The 17,658-nt window shown below is 33.3% G+C and overlaps 1 protein-coding gene across 1 annotated transcript in view; it reads right to left on the reverse strand.

Moving 5' to 3' along the window:
• Positions 1–17,658, reverse strand: part of LOC128995796 (CCR4-NOT transcription complex subunit 1-like) — a 113,535-nt gene that overhangs the window by 48,163 nt on the left and 47,714 nt on the right. The window contains 6 exon segments of the mRNA XM_054420815.1: positions 609–788; positions 1,599–1,742; positions 2,925–3,116; positions 5,255–5,447; positions 16,144–16,268; positions 17,015–17,190. Of these exon segments, the coding sequence (XP_054276790.1) occupies positions 609–788; positions 1,599–1,742; positions 2,925–3,116; positions 5,255–5,447; positions 16,144–16,268; positions 17,015–17,190 (1,010 nt within the window).

Genomic DNA, 17,658 nt, shown 5'->3' on the forward strand with positions numbered 1-17,658 from the left:
TGTGATCATCCCATGAGAGATTTTCATCAATAATTAAACCAAGAAATTTAGTTAGGCCCACTTGATCTATTCTATCTGATTTTAAGAAAATATTTGGCTCGAATTTGACTTTTGATTGTTTGGTTGAAAATGATATTAGGTTTGTTTTCTTTTTATTTACTAATAGATTTTTTTTATCAAGGAACTCATGGATAAACTGAACTGTTTTATTTAAAGATTTTTCAACATAATCATGTGACTTTCCTGAAAACAGAATATTACAGTCATCAGACTACAGACACATTGATGCATCGGGCCCAGGGATCATCTCTGGCATGCCTCTTATGTAGCAAAGAAAGAGCAGAGGGCCTGTCCCTGGGGAACCCCATAACGCAGTACCTGACACTGAGACCTGGATTTTTCAAGGTATCAAGCCCTATCACTCTAGACAATATAATCAACTTCAATTACACAATATACATACTGCCATTTTATATTTAAACATTTTTCAATTGATAAAATTATTATGTTTTTTTTTATATTATTTATATAAATCAGAAAGAGTTTAGTACCATCATCTGTCGTCAATGGGATAGGCATTTAGATGGTGGATACACAGCAATACATACCCTGATGTTACGGTAAGTTTCCTTTAGCACCATGTCGTTGACAGGTTGTATTTTGAGAACGTCAAGGAAGTTTGAGTAAAGACCGTGAAAGTTGAGCTCAATGCTGGCTCTCTTCATCACCAAGTACTGGGATATCCATGGCCAATACTCCTCCGTCACTATCTCCCTCAATTCATCACACTGTCAAACCAAAAGTCAAAAGTTTCAGCTTCGACTAATAGTAAAAATGTAAAAAATATAAAGAGTTAATAGATTATCTTTCATAAACAAGTTTAGCACTATGATAATTTATACTTTTAACTGCATATCATGACATCATCTAATCTAAATGACCTTGAGCAAACCAGTGTGTGGTATCGCTGCAAAAGGCATGGCTCCAAAAGGCACTGCTCCAATAAGAATGCTACAAAATAATGTGACCGGTCAGGACCTGCTCAGAAAGGCATCACTCGGAAAGATACTGTTCCGAAATTGTGTTTTGAAGCAGAGTCTTTCTGAGTTATGCTTTTAGCAGTAATGACTGGATCTTGTGCGAACTACAATTGCTACAATATTGAGATAATATTTCACAATCACATTATTGCTGTTATGATTAACTCCAGCATTCTTGATAACCTGACCTCCAGCCATTTTGTGATCACTCTCGAAATGTGGCATCATGTGAAAAGCTGAAATTGGGTTTTGAACATAATAAATTTGTCATAATTGAATGTAATAGCATTTATCAATCTCTGCAGCTGCTTTCTGCAACCGGAACAATATTGTCAAAATGAGAGCTTGGCTCCGATAGATCTTCATGATAATGTTGTTGATCATTCGATTTATTAGGACAGGCTTGGCTAGGATCAAAAATCAAGCCACTTACAGACATTTATTGTGTTTGTTTTCAGAGATCATTATAATTCCGCCACTGTTTTATCTCTTATTTTCTGGAATTAGAATTACATGGCACCAAAAAATTGGGTAGAACTCTATTTTACATTATCTTACCTTTGTTTGCAAGTTAAGTTGACTAAGGTTGTTAAATATGAAAGCGACTTTATCTTGCATTGCTTCTGGTGGTGAAATGATTTTCTCATCCTTCTCAGTAGCAACAAGTAAGGTATCGATGTTGGTAGCATTGGCTATTGATGGCTGTAAAAATAGATTTTAAATAAAAAATCTAGTATACTTCTACAAAGCATATCCAAGACAATGTGCAACAGGATAGACATATGGTTGTACCTTTTTTTGGTATTCCATAAAACTGGCTGGGTAGCTGAGTGGTTATCTGAGTAGTGCTCCCTTAACAATCAAAAGGTTGCTGGATCGATCATGAAAAAAGTCAGTAGCTTTTTGATGGTTCTAAAATTAAACCAACTGTCCCTCATCATTGGGCTTCAAATAAATGATTCTGGCAGATGAAACAGCTGATCTTAGTAACAAAGTTAAGTTACACAGATCAATTTTCACTCATATTTCCAGGTGTCGTTCCAATTGATAAATGATAGTAATTGTAGCAATGGTATCAATCAAGTAATTGTTTCTCAATTTTACATTTTATATTTACTATAGCTGGATGTATTAACTTTAAGTAAATACAAAATTGGTTCATTTCACTCTGTGACAGCTCTAAACAGGATGACAACCAGTTCTCTTCAATAATAATCTGTTAAATTTGGTAATTATAAGCTGAACTCATACATTCATAGTTAACCTGTTGAAGTAGAGAAAGTTCCTTCAATGTAATATTCCAAAAGTTAATTACCAAACAAAGTACACTATTTTAAAACCAAATACACAATTTATAAAAAAAAAAAAACTATATTACTTTCCAGTTGTTGCTTCTAGTTTTGGTCAATAAAATAAAATAACCGTTATTAACCGTTGAACTTAGAATGTCTTTAAATTTATATCAGTGACTTTTGTGAACTCTTACAAAAGGTAAGTGAATTTCAAGTTACTTTTATATCTTCTTATTCTTTTAGTCAAGTGAGTGACATAGCTCCTCCCATTAGTTTGGATAAGTACCAACTTAATGAATTTCATGAAAATAGGATTATAGGTGTAGTCTCAGTCTGTAAAAATTGCAATTGTTCTTGAATTATAATTATTTTGAAGCGTTAGGGGTTGTGCTCACGATTAAAAGGACTTAAACATACTAATTCAATCAAAACCACAGTTGTAGTATGTAGCTCTCTACAGATCCACATGTACATAGGACATGACTTCAAAAACCACTTTTTGAGCTCAGGGGGACCTTAATCAGATATTTTCACTCAAAACTATGAACTTTTAACCAAAACTATACTTTCTATATATACTATGTTGACGTACCCTGGAGGAGTGTACAACTGACGTAGTGGCCACCTTAGCAGCAGTGATGGTGGTTGTGCTGGTGACTGTGGTGGCAGTGATAGTCTTGTATGCAGTAGTAACAGCTGTCAACATAGCAGCTAGTGAGGCTGGCAACACTGGACCTTGCGGCCTGGTGGGTGGCTCCTGACCTTGCAACCCGTAGTCAACATACTGCCACCACACACAACTCAGTTAAAACACATGCAAAAACAATAAACGTCAAACTCCGCTATACAATGATGCCTTTTAGCGAATTTCCCTATAGGGAAGTAGCTATTACCGTAGTACTCATGGTTTTAAGACCTGGACCCGGGACCGATTTAATTTTTCATTTTGAGGCCCAAGAGGCCAAAAACACCATCCGTTCAAATTCATATATATATATGTGTCCGTTAGCGCGATAACTCGAGCAAAAATGATCCGATTTTGATGAAATTTGCTACAAACGTGTAAACATACGTTTATTCAAACGAGTTTGCGATCCAGCATAATTGGACCATGGAAACCGGGGTTTACGGGGGGTTTTATGGGGTAAAAATGGGCTTATCCCATTTTTGACCCTAAAAACAAGAAATTTTGCAATTTCTTTTCAAACCCTTTAGTAGAGCTTAAAAAAAGAAATAATTTAAAAATAGTGTAATTTAAAATTTCCATGTTATTCTTATGGAGAAAATGAAAATTGTTGTAGTTTACTTGTTTATGGATATTATATTGATAAAATTTGGCAAATTTATTTATTTCATCATATACTATTGAAGTATGGTCAAAAAACACTTTTTACCTTTCCCGTAGCAGCAAACCTAAGCACTCGTTAAATCTAATGTTATTTAAATAGGGAATAAAATATGTCTTTATTTATAAATATAGATTATCTAGAATAAAATAAAATAAAATATGGAAATATTTTAGTAAAAATGTAATCAGACAAATTGAAATTCGCTTAGTCTGCAGGTTTGCTGCGGCGGGGGTATTTGTATTTAGAATACTTAATAGAACAATTTGATACAGCAGAATTCTAATTATAAAATCAATCGAGATCAAACCTGATTTCAAAACACAAAAAATTAAAATATTTAACTTTGAATATATTCCAGAATATCTTGCGTGTATTACCATTGACTTATGGATACTGAAGTAGACATTCCATCTATATGGACCAGCTGTCGCAATAAAAAAAAAACATATTTTAATGAGCCACCTAGTGCCTTAAATGTTTTCTAATTTTTTTTTAATTGAGATTGTTAATATGACAAAAAAGATAGCTTACTAGAATAGCTTACAAAAAATCATCATATCAGTTTTACTAGGTTAAAAAGTTGTATTCAACAGAAATTAGTAACTTACATTATCACAATATACCGCTGGCTCAATATACCCATTTTTATAAAAAAAAAAAAACTGGAGACAACTTTAACAAGGGGATGGAATGTCTATTTCTATCAATGGTAAAAGGTATTTCCAAATTTTATGACACCATAATATATGTTCATTCATTGTAATGAAGATGCAGCATGTTTGTGTGTAGAATAAAACAAATTCTCTTTGTAATTTCATATGTTAAAATAAGAACATAGGCTACATAAGTTTTGGTGCTTCTTGAAAAAAAAAACTGACTTGCATAATCAGAATTTTGATGAGTAGGGTAACATTGTAAAAATATACCAAACTTCATTGATTTCCAAAAGTGTTAAATAGCCTAATTCTTTTTCTTTTGGGCCACATCTCAAATGATAGTAGGTTAGAATCTTATACAGGGTGTATTTTTTTTTAATAAAGCCCTAATTACAAGTATTGAGATACACTGTTTAAGGATAAAACTACCTTATAATTTGGTATCCGTGTTTTCTAATGGAGCATTTATTGTAAATAAGACTCAACAGGGTGTTTTTGCAAACTCAACTCCGGTTTCCTTAAATCTTTGACAAGTCAATAAATAATAGATTTATTGGGTAGGTACTGGATGGAATCAAATATGGAAACTTAATTTGAAACCATTCTTGGCAAAATTTAATGATTTACTTTTAACAAAGTATTCTTCTACAATAAATTCCCAAAACACTAGCCTTCATTGATAACTATGCAACAGTGCATATCAGGTGATCAGCAATGAAGTAATGAAAACAAGGATACCAACATATGAGCTTGTTTTTTCGTTAAAAAGTGTCTCATGGTACTAAAAACACCCTGTAGTCTGTTTTACATTCACAAATTACTATAACAGTAGATGGTTTATAATTTTGTAGTAATGGTCTAGGTTGTAAAACAGTAACACACAAATATAAACTACCAAAGACAATCTTTCCATTCACCTCCACAAGATGTGGCGGAAACTCCCTGAAGTGAGGAATGTTTGACACATGCTCACAGTACTTTTGGTACTCCCGCAGTCGGCTTTTGAAGCGATCTAGAGCAGCAATTCCAAAATAATACATCTTGCTTCCGTGGGGTTTGCGAAGCGCTTCCAAAACAAATCTTAAGGCCAGTCCAAGAGCAACATAATTCCTGGAATTAAACACCATCTTACCAAAAGATATAAAACAAATAAATCATTCAAAATCAACTTTATTACCAACAAATACAAATAAGCCAAACACATACTTAATCTAAAAATAAAAATATTAATGCCTTTGTAAGTGTTGGTATGTCCTAACTGGGTTATGCCATTGACTATATATTCTGTGTATAGTCAATGGTTATGCATACATAGTATTTGGTTTTTGCAAATTTGCTTTCACAATGTCTCGATCTTTGGGAGTTACAGTTAAACCAAATCATATTACTGCTTTTAAGATAGCAATCTGCAATGAAGCCGAAATGTCAGTTTAAGGTTTAACCCTCCAAGTGTCCATAGTTTAGGCCTTAATGTCCACCTATTTTTGGCGCATTTGCAAGGTTTTATTAAAACGGATCTGAGAAGCTTAAAACAATGTTAATTCTAATGTTCTATATACCATTTTGTTTGGAAAATCATGGGCTTCAATATTATATATAAAACATAAGGAACATTTTTTCAAAAAAAAAATTTTTAGGTAAAAAAAATATAATTTCGAAAATTTTCAAAAAAAAAATAAGTTCGCGCTCAATGAAATTGTATAAATTATAGGCCTATAAATATTAGAAAATAGCCACTTTGTTCTAAATTTTATGAGGATTACAACTATATAATAATATAAGGAAGTATATTTGCAAATAAATAAGTTATGGGCATAAAACTGATTTCAGTACATAGCGTTTAGCTAAGAATGCATAGCTAACCATAGCTAGGAATCTGGCTGATAATTTACATCAATATCACTACCTACTTCTTCAGGATCATCAACCAGCACTTCAAAACCACTTAAATCTTCTTATAATGCACCACGTATATCACTACTTTTGATTTTTAACACTAAAACAATGATAAACGTAATAAAACACATCAGTCATCGGTCCGGGGGAACCTAGCTGTTTACAAATACACGCACGTCAGCTGTCTGCTACAATATTTTCGGAACTAAAATGAATAGCGCTTAGAGACAGACCTCTTGAGAAAGCTTAGAATATTACGGAAAGAACGATACCTAACTCGATCCAGTTCAATCCGATTCAGTCAGTCATAGAGCCTTCGCCGTAAACGATGTCTGCATGTCGAAAAATCGACAAGTAACACTACACAAAGTGTGCTGCTTGTCGAATTTTCGTCAAGTAACACTGGGAGGGTTAAGGTAAAAAAACAATAACAACTCATCTAAGGTGTGCATTGTGCGACAGTCACAAACCAGATATAAATACAGAAAATAAACAGAATTGCATGAAAATGGCAGAAAAACAATCCTGCTTGATTTTTTGCTTGTATAAAAAGTAATAGCTTAAACTAAGCAACACAGACTTTTCATCCCATTGTAAATTTTGAAGCTAGTTTTTCGCGTCTAATTCATGTACGTCGACACTGATCTCTAGTGTAGACGGAATTTTGTTTCCATTATTTTATGGTTATTTTCTTTATTGGTGCTTAACTGTTTAATTATTTAACAAGGGGACCGGTTATTGTTTATTATTAGATAGTTCTTTTGGTTAAATGTGGTTTTAAATGACTGAAATAACAAAAAAAATTGTAAACAAAACACGGCCTCTATAGTTAAAGCCACATATTAAAGAATTAAAGCCACATATTATAATTTTGACTGAACATAAATTAAACCAACATGAAATAACAAAACTCAAAATACCAGGGTATCAAGTTTCAACCTGGTACACTAGAACAGATTTCGCGGGAGGGGGGGTATTAATTTTGGTGTCAGAAAAAATTGAATTCAAAAATATAATGCTAAGTTCATTACAGGCGCTTAATCAAGATAAAATCTTTGAATCTTGTGTAACAGAAATTAAAGTAGGCAAAGAAAAATTTTTAGTGGCTGGGGTATATAGAACACCATCACAAGACGTTGATATATATTTGGAAAAACTAAGTGAACTTTTGAAAATTTTAAGTAAAACTGACAAAAAAATTTTAATGGGGGGCGATTTTAATATCAATGTTTTGAGGGAAGACAATAAGAAAAAGAAGTTTGTTAATGTTTTGCAGATGCATGGTTTTAAATATACAATTAAAATTCCAACTAGAGTTGCTGAAAAGAGTTTATCTGCCATTGATAATTTTATTACTAATTTAGATAACAATTTGTTTGAAGTAGAATGTTTAATTACAGCATTGTCAGATCAAGATGGACAACTTTTTAAAATCCTCAGTTCAAAAAGTACAAAAAACAGTTTAAATCTTAAAATACATAAGTATGAAAGGAGGTATAAACAAGAGAGCATTAACCTTTTCATTTATGACCTTTCCAAAGAGGATTGGACAAAACTTTATAACTGTAATGTGGAAGACAAATTTACTTTATTTCTATAACATTTTAAAATATTACTTCAATTTACATTTCCCTAAAAGAAAAATAGTTTCCAGTAACGTAAATAATGGATGGATTGATGATGAAATTATCAATGAGCGTCATGAAATAATTGCAGAACATGACTTATATAGAGATGATAGAAGTAACATAGCATTGAAGAATTATATTAAGGAACACAAGAAGAGATACAAAAATATGATAGAACTTAAGAAAAAAACCCATTTTGACAATAAAATTAGAAATTCTACCAATGTTAACAAAACTGTTTGGAAAATTGTGAACACTGAAACAAAAAGTAAAAAAGAAAGATGTCATAGTAATATTTCACTCAAACATAACGGCAAAAAAATAGAAGAACCATATGCTGTCGCAAACATCTTAAATGATAATTTTGCTGAGATGGTTGACAAAAATGTTTTACCGAAATTAAAGAAAACCCAACAACATTCTGATCAAAGTATTTTAAACATAAAATTTAGGTGTCAAACCATCGATGAATCAATTTTGACATCCATAATTGATTCAATAAAACCTAAATGGTCATCCGGTTATGATGAAATTCCAATCAAAATTATTAAAGAATCAAAATCTGTTTTGTTAAAGCCACTTTTACATGTGATTAATACATCACTAATAACAGGTGTTTTTCCCGCTCAACTAAAAATATCAAAAATAATTCCAGTATATAAAAAAGGTGATAAAAAAGATCCGCAAAACTATAGACCATTGGCAATTCAACCTGCTCTATCAAAGCTATTTGAAAAAAGTTTACTTTTTCAACTAGTAGATTATTTTGAAAATAACCACTTATTAGATCAAGAACAGCATGGATATAGAAAAAATAAATCCACTACTACAGCTCTAATTTCTTATATTGAAAATGTATTACATAAGTTGGATGAGGACAATTATGTTGTTGGCGCCTTTATATGTCTAAGGCTTTTGATAGCGTGAATCATTTAAAGTTACTGCAAAAACTCAGAGCATATGGAATTAGTGGTAAAGAACTGGACTGGATAAAATCTTATTTAGAGGGCCGCCAACAGTTTGTTAACATTGGGTATTTAGATGGAAATAAGATGTACAATGTTAGATCTAATGTTAGGGAAGTTAAATATTCTGTTCCTCAGGGATCTGTGTTGGGTCCATTCCTGTTCCTGTGCTACTTGGGAGGGATGCCAAAACATTTATCTGAACGGGTAGAAAACAATGCCCTCTGCTTGTATGCAGATGACATAAGTATGTCTATACATGAAAAGAATATTGAACTTCTTGAAATAAAAATGAAAGATTCGCTCAAAATAATTGGAGATTACTTAAATGAAAAAAACCTTTTACTTAATGAAAACAAAACAACCTTTATCAAATTTGAGTGTAAAAAGTCTGGCGAAAAGATATTTGAAAATTTTGCATGTGAAACCAAATTTTTAGGTCTAACCTTGGACAGCACACTAAAGTGGACCTCACATGTCAATAAAATATGTAATAAAATTAGCTCCGGTATTTTTACTTTAAGACGACTATATCCCCTTTGCAGTAAAGAAATTTTGCGTGTGGTTTATTATTCAAATATACACTCCCATATTGCTTATGGCATTGAAATTTATGGTGGAACAAATAAATCTAACTTAAATGAAATTTTACATTTACAAAAAGAGGCCATAAGGTGCATCCTTAATTTAAATGAAAATGAATCATGTAAAAATCGTTTCAAAGAATTAGAATTCTTTACAGTTTACAGCCTCTACATATATAAGACTATATTATATGTTAAAAGCCGGGAGTCGCAACTGCAAAGACAGCAAGATGTACATACTTACAATACTAGACACAAACAAAATTTTATAATTAAAAAGCATAAAAAAGAAAAATGTAAAGAAAGCCCTGATTATATTGGGGTTACATTTTTTCATTCCCTCCCTTGTAGCATCAGAAATGAGGAAAACGGAAATAAGTTCAAAAAAAAAGCTTAAGAATTTTCTAATTAGTGGAGAGTTTTATAATTTTGAAGAATTTACTGCACTATGTTCAAATATGTAAATAAACATGTAAATATGTAAAAAAAAAAAGATAAAATGGATCAGGAAAATGGTTTTTAGTATTAGTTATAGTTTAAGATTAAGACGCATTCATGTACACATTGTTGTATGTCTGAATAAAGATTTATTTGACTTTGACTTTGATAGTGTGACATACAGCACTAACAATAACATTTTCTTCAGCTATTCCATAAGGAAGACAAATCTATTTAGGGAGTATGTTTTATCCACGGCAGTAGCTTCACAAAATTGCATTCAATATTAATTTATATTATACATTGAAAACTGGTGCGGGTTATCCGAGTATCTTGAAGTGAGCCGACTTCACAAGATCGTACTGTATTAACCAAAATCAATAGCAAATATTGGTCAAATTTTTTGCGAATAGAAAATAATAAGAGTTATCATCAACATATGATTTCTTAACACACATGGTTTATGTTATTGTTTTTTAATGTTTATGTTTGTGATTATATATTTTTCATTCAGTTAAAATGGTTGAATAAAATGGGTTGTGCATTCTCTTGTATCTTGTTTATTATATAATTTAAGGACTTGATAACTGGCGACGAGGAAAACCAAAATGGAGTCAACTGACATTACAAGTTACAAAAGGATTAGAACATCAATCAAGGCACAATTGACTAAATTAACAAACAAGCTGAACAATCACAAAATTGATCCTAGGCAAGTTGACGAATGTCTAGAACTTCTGGACTCAACATGGACTAAATTTCTTGAAGTACAAGAGAAAATAGAACTAATAATAAACGACACAGAACTGGATGAAGAAGCAAATTAAAAGATGGACATTGAAGAAGAATTCATTAAGTTGAAGATTATGTTGAGGCAGTTGAAACCTATTTCACTTTCGAATACAACTCAAGAAATCAATGTTAATGCAAGCAACTCTACTGGCAATACAGCTTCAACTTCCCATATTTCATTTGTAGACTACCTTTCAGTGAAGATGAATCTTTTGACAATTTTACAAAAAGACTATAAGTATTTATGCACCTGAAACACATATCAGATGAAACTAAAGAGACATTCACCCTACTTAATGCCCTACCTAACTAGATTGGGCTGACCTTAGGAGTATTACAAGTTCTCACATGCATACGCATACAGATATCGATAGACTGATTGAGAATTACAAGGATGTATTTGATCAAAATATTGGTGTTATTCCCGAGGTTCATATAAAACTACTTGAGGATGCCAAACCGGTTTACATGAAACCTCGTTTAGTGCCATATGCTTTAAGACCTAAAGTTGAAAAAGAACTGGACAGATTGGAAAAAATAGGAATCATCTCGAAGGTCGAACAAAGTGATTGGGGAACTCCAATCTTTCCAGTCGTGAAACCCAGCGGCAAGGTCAGAATCTGTGCAGATTTCAAAGTGACTTAAATAAACAAATTAAGGACATCAAATACCCTATTCCACGTATTTAGGACATTTTTGCAAAAATGAGCGGTGGTAAGTACTTTTGTACACTAGACATCAGAAACGCTTATTTACACATATGGCAATGGACCAAGAAAGTGCGTTACTTCAAATTATCAGTACACATAAAGGACAGTATAAGGTAAATCGACTCATGTTCGGAATTAAGACTGCTCCGGCTCTATGGCAAGGGTTTATGGACAAAATACTTTCTAGAATTGATGGCGTTCAGTGTTTTTTTGACTATATTATTATTCAAGGTTCAACTGAGTCTGAGACCCTAACAAGGCTAGAAAGTGTTTTGAAAGTAATCAGGAGACACAACCTCAAACTAAATAAAGATGAATGTAAGTTTTTTCAAACACAAATCGATTACCATAGACATACTATAGATACATACTATAGATCAACATAGAACTATAGAACATACTACTATAGAACTATAGATCAAAATGGTCTACACAAGAACAAGGACAAAGTGGAAACAATTCTAAAATTGCCAAAACCGTCAAATGTGTCAGAGCTACGAACATTCCTGGGCTTGACTAATTGCTACCAGAAATTTATCCCCAACTTGATTGAACACAACCTATTTAAGGCCCACACTAAGTTCGTTTAGACCAGATAATGTGATAAATGCGTTGAAAAAGTTAAGGCTGAGATAGCTCAAGACCGGGTACTTGCTCATTTTGATCAAAATGAAACCTTAGTGCTAGCCACGGACGCTTCTCCAGTCGGATTAGGAATTGTTCTTTCTCACCGCTACAAAGATGGTACTGAACGGCCAATTTCATTCGCTTCTCGATCTCTCACTGCAAGTGAGAAAAAGTACAGTCAGATAGACAAAGAGGCACTGGCGATTTACTGGGGATTGAAGAAGTTCTATCAGTATTTCACCATCAAATTATTGTTATGGCAGAAAGTTTATCCTTGTAACAGATCATAAGCCACTTGTTTAAATTTTTGACCCATACAGAACCTTACCTACTTTGACTGCCACACTGTAACGTTAGTTTCTTGTTTTGAACCCAAATCCCAGTGAGACTGATCACCTCACTAATGACCATATAATTGAAGTGACGCGCGCCTTCAATGTTTGGATGATCATAAAAACAGAACTGGCAGAAAATTGCCAACTCTGCCCTGAAGGCACTAAATAAAGTCCACAAACGTATTGGACTCAGCGTGGACAGCGCTATCGATCGGTCATTTGCCAAACAGCTGATTGAAATCATGTCTGTACTGGAGTAGAGGAGCACATGTGAACGCTCGTTAACGACGAAGAGGTTAGTTGAGTAGAAGCAGAGCCAACATCGTCAAGGACCCTCAGAGCACCGACGCCAGTGGATTTTCTTGTATTACCATTTTGGAATATTCTGAGGTAAGCAGGGAGAAAAATTGATTAGCTGTTTTGTTGGACAAAAGTCTTTTCACTAAATCAAACTTTCCAATTAACTAGTTAGGATTTTAATAAATCAATGTCGATTGGCCGTACGTTTTCACATGTTAGGGATCAAATTTTGTAGGATAAACGTAATAAATTCCGTAGTTTATTTATAAATGTTATTGTAGAATATTGTTTAACTGTAAATTTCATTGTTCTGTGTAGCCTAAATTTGAGTTTAATGTCATGGATCTTCGAATGTAAAATATTCATATAATGTGCAAAATATTCATTTCATGTCTATGCAAACTGGTTTCATGAATATTGTGTTGAGTATTTGTTCTTAAAGTGAAAGTTAAAAATTGTTTATTAGTTATAAGGAAATTCACCAAACGTTTAGGTAAATATAATTAGGCTAATGTTTTTGACTACCAATCAATTGTGTGTTATATTCAGTTAAAGGCCAGAACCATTAAATAATTCTTTGCTTTATGAGGTTAAACTTGAAGTTCAGAGCCCTAGATTTGACCTAGTTAGATTGAAAAGTCGTTTGACTGGTTTTGTGGAAAATTTGTTACATTCATGAAGTACTAGACGTTGCCAAATAAAATGTTTGTAATCTTAAACTAGTAATTTCTGAGTTTAAAATGTTTCAAATATGTTTTAAAGGTTTAAATGTTGTACTGTATTTGTGTGCTTGTAAATTGTTATTTTCAGGAAAAATCGTTTAACATACCTGTATTTGAAAACAAAATCATTCATTTAGTATCTAATTATTTTGCCATTTTAATGTTCATAAAAACACTTGCATTTTAGTAGCCATTATTTTATTGTCAAATGTTTGTATAGTTAAAAATCTGTCCATGAGTTTATGTAGCCTATTCTGTTTAAAAATGTAAATATCTGCAGTTTAAATAATGTGTTTACCTTTGAGATTTTAAAAGATAATTTTGCCAATTTGTTCTAAGCATTTGCTAGAAAGATGATTATTTGTCACAGTTAACTAAAGTTCTCACTGTACATAAATTTTGGGTGTTAGGAATTTTCCTCAGATAAAATAGTGTTACTAAGGCACGTACTATTAATTTACTGTGTACACACAGGGTTTTTTATACCGACCCACTGCTACCGGACTTGTCACTAACTACGAGAGGCTACTGTTGGGACATCTCTGGACGCCGCCTTGGTGTCAGCCGCTCACGTACCGACCTGCCGCTCACGTACCGACCTGCCGCTCACGGCCTACCACTCGCTCAACTGTTGGACAATACGTTGCCTCAGACACCCGGTCCGGCCGGATATCTTTTGTCTTTTGGACACTGTGTATGAAGTCTACATTTGGTGAGTGACTTTACGATTATTTATCTCCTGTGCAACGGACACTTGGACAGTGGCTAGTATATCGTCGTGGGACATCCAGGACCTACGGATTTATTTGTATATTGTAATATTTTGTGCTTTGTACGTTGTCTGTTATAGGTGTTCCGGTGGCCACCGTCATTATGTACCATTTTGTAGATTTAAGGTGGATCCTGTTTGAGTGATTATTATTGATTATTGATTAAGGGTTACTTATTAATTATTGCTGAATATTGATTTTTATTATTGAATTTTTATGATTATGGTAAATTGGTTATTATTGATTATTGAGTGCCGATTATTGATTATTGATTTCAGATTAATAATTCGGATTATCTCTGAATATTGATTATTGATTCTTGACTAATGATTAAGGATTATTGATTAGAAAATTTAATTATTAAGTACTGCTCTCAGATTGCTTTTGAAACTGATGTTGATTTAAATTACATTTGCTCATTAAACTGTATAAGTTGAACTTGATTTGTTATCAGGGCATTCTTATCTTGAGATAAATAGAGCTTATCATACATATTTGGATTTTTATTTGACATTCCAGTTAGTTTCTAATTGGTTGAATTATTTTAGAAAATCTTTATAGCTACTATAGTTCTTAAGTATTTTGAGTGATTTTGGTGATCATTAAATTTAGGTATTTATCGATTAGATAAATGGTTAGGGCAATTCAAGTCAATGTAGAGTATGGTCAATTGACATCACAGGTGTTAGGTTTACCCTGCTTACCACAACCATAGGCAACACTACTGGGAGATTGGTTCCTTGTGACAATCGACAGACAATTTGCCCATATCACACGGTGGCGCCCTTTCAATTAAATACTATTCATCGTAGTGTAACACCTCACTGGCCTATGACACATCGCACCCCGCCCATTGAGCTAGACTGGAGCAAACTTGTTGGCAGTTGGTCAAATTAGTCAAACTGTTACAACACGTATTTTCAATTACGCTCACTTCCTCTCTGGCTTTGATTATACTATTGAATATAGGACCACCAAATCACATGGTAATGACGACTACATGTCTCGCTTTCCTAATGAGCATCCACCGACAAATCAAATCGATCAACATGAAGCCTTTTTCATTAACCAAATTGAATTAATGCCTGTAACACATGAAAATATTGCAAATGAAACATCAAACGACAATGACCTAAAACCTCTTTTGAAAGCACTTCAAGATGGCACTGATTTAGAACATAGTGGCTTGAAGAATAATGAGTATTAACTTCATGATGGCTGCATTTTTCGTGGTTCCAGAGTAGTAATTCCTAAAAAACTGCAAGGAAAAGTACTCAATGAACTTCATTTAGGACACTTAGTTGTGAAAATGAAAAATCTTGCAAGAAGTTTTTGTTACTGGAAACACATTGACCGTAACATAGAAGATCTAGCAGTCTTGTTGTCCATGCTGTTTGAAGCAGAATCTTCCTGAAAAAGTAGATGCCCATCCTTGGCTGGTTCCATCAGGACCTTGGCAACAAACACACATCGACTTTGCAGGTCCAATTTATGGGCAATACCTTTTTGTTATCGTTGATGTCTATTCAAAGTGGGTTGAAGTCATACCAACCAAAACCACAACATCTAATTGGTGCATTCAAAAGCTGAGGAAACTCTTCTCTACCTTTTGTTACCCGTTCACATTAGTCTCTGACAATGGCCCTAACTTCACATCATCCATCTTCAACCAATTTCTACAAGCTTGTGGCGTCACACACAATTCTCTGCCCCATATCACCCAGCAACCAACGGACACAGAAACAAAGACAAAGAAATAGTTAATAGCAATGGAGAATGATGGAGGAGATTTGCACTTCAAAATAAATCACATCCTAATGTCACTAAGGAATGCCACAAATGCTACAGGGTCCTTATATGATTTCTTAACACACATGGTTTATGTTATTGTTTTTTAATGTTTATGTTTGTGTTTATATATTTTTCATTCAGTTAAAATGGTTGAATAAAATGGGTTGTACCCCTTGTATCTTGTTTATTATATAATTTAAGGACTTGATAGAAAATATTTAAAATTTCTGAAAACTGCAATAACTTACGTGACAAGTCCTCTTTCGATAATGCCTCCAAACAGTTGAGCAGTTATATGGAGTTCTTTGTCAGGATATTGAGGGAAAAATTTGTACTCCTCAAACAGATTTCTTAGCATACAGCTGAATACCTCCTGCAATCAAACAGAAACCAACATTAAAAGATATATAAGATAATAACCTGCAGAAAAAAGTTAAAAACACTACGAGTCAGTCCTGTAGGCCTACATAGGAAATAAAGTAGGCCTGGACTTTGGACTCTTAGACAATACCCCCACGCCTGGTGACAAGAGCATAATCAGTCAACTACGAGACGCAGGTGTGATCCCATAATTTCCATCAGCCATTACAATAACCTACAATAAATGTATCCTATCTTTTTTTCATGTTATATGTTGTTTTTTCTGAATCACTGTGATATAATATATATGAGGTTACAATGGCTTAATTAAGGTTTTAAACAGTTTTTGTAAGATTTGACAATGACGCATAGACGTCGAAACGTACGTGATCCTATTTTTGGACTACATGGATCACTTGGCGATTAAGGTATTGTAACCTCATATATATTATATCCTATCTTTATTTAGTGTGAATTGGCCTTAGGCATAATAGTATTTTTGTAGGAATACAACAGTGTGCATAAACTTATTATAATAACACATATACATAAATTGAACTCAATTTTCTCTTGATTTATTACGACGATGAAATACTTTTTGTTAAAAGTACTTCCATCTTGGTTTGTACAACATTCTGACAAAACTTCCAAATGTAACCAACCAAAATGTTAACTTGGTCATTCTAATTGTTTACTTTTCTTTCTCAGTATCGACAAAATGGCAACCTATAGTAACACTGCTAATATTGTAAGACATACCCTTTCTCTTTTGTTTGGAGAATCTTGAAACTTCTTTAGCATTTCTAAAACCTCATCAATGCTCAGGGTTGGATGAGGGGGATGGTTGTATATACGCTGAAAATAACTGTTTGCTTCATCTTCTATTTCTTTGGACACGTTTCCAGACATTTCCGGGAACAGGTTTGAAGTTTCAGCTGAAAATAGAATAAGATAGATAAATGTCGGCCACAAATGTAATTTAGAATTAGCGAACAAAAGTTTAAAATTATGTTTTTTTTAATTTAAACTTAAATCTAACAAAAGATTTTAATTTTTAAAGTTGTTAACCAGTCTCCTTTCATGTATGGAGGACTGGCTAGTGGCTACATACTGAGTGAAAATTGTATGGACTTCACTAATCCCTAAACAGTAGCATAAGGGAAGGGCCCCCAATACAGGGGGGGGGAGGTCTGGGAGCCGGGATGGGGCCTGCGAACCGATGAGCGGGAATCAGCAAGCGGAAACCGTCAAGCAGAGAGGCCCGCGAGACTAGTGGGGTTGAAAATTGAAGTTCATTCTTATTGATATTTATTATTAATTATTCACTGTTCATTGAACTGAGGTAACAAATTTAACGTTTTATAACCAAGGTCATTAATTATTATTTTGCTATCTTACTTTTG

This window comes from Macrosteles quadrilineatus, unplaced genomic scaffold, assembly GCF_028750875.1.
Source record: "Macrosteles quadrilineatus isolate MER2022 unplaced genomic scaffold, UCM_ALF_1.0 Scaffold_5__1_contigs__length_97177068, whole genome shotgun sequence".
In the NCBI taxonomy this organism is placed as follows: Eukaryota; Metazoa; Arthropoda; class Insecta; order Hemiptera; family Cicadellidae; genus Macrosteles; species Macrosteles quadrilineatus.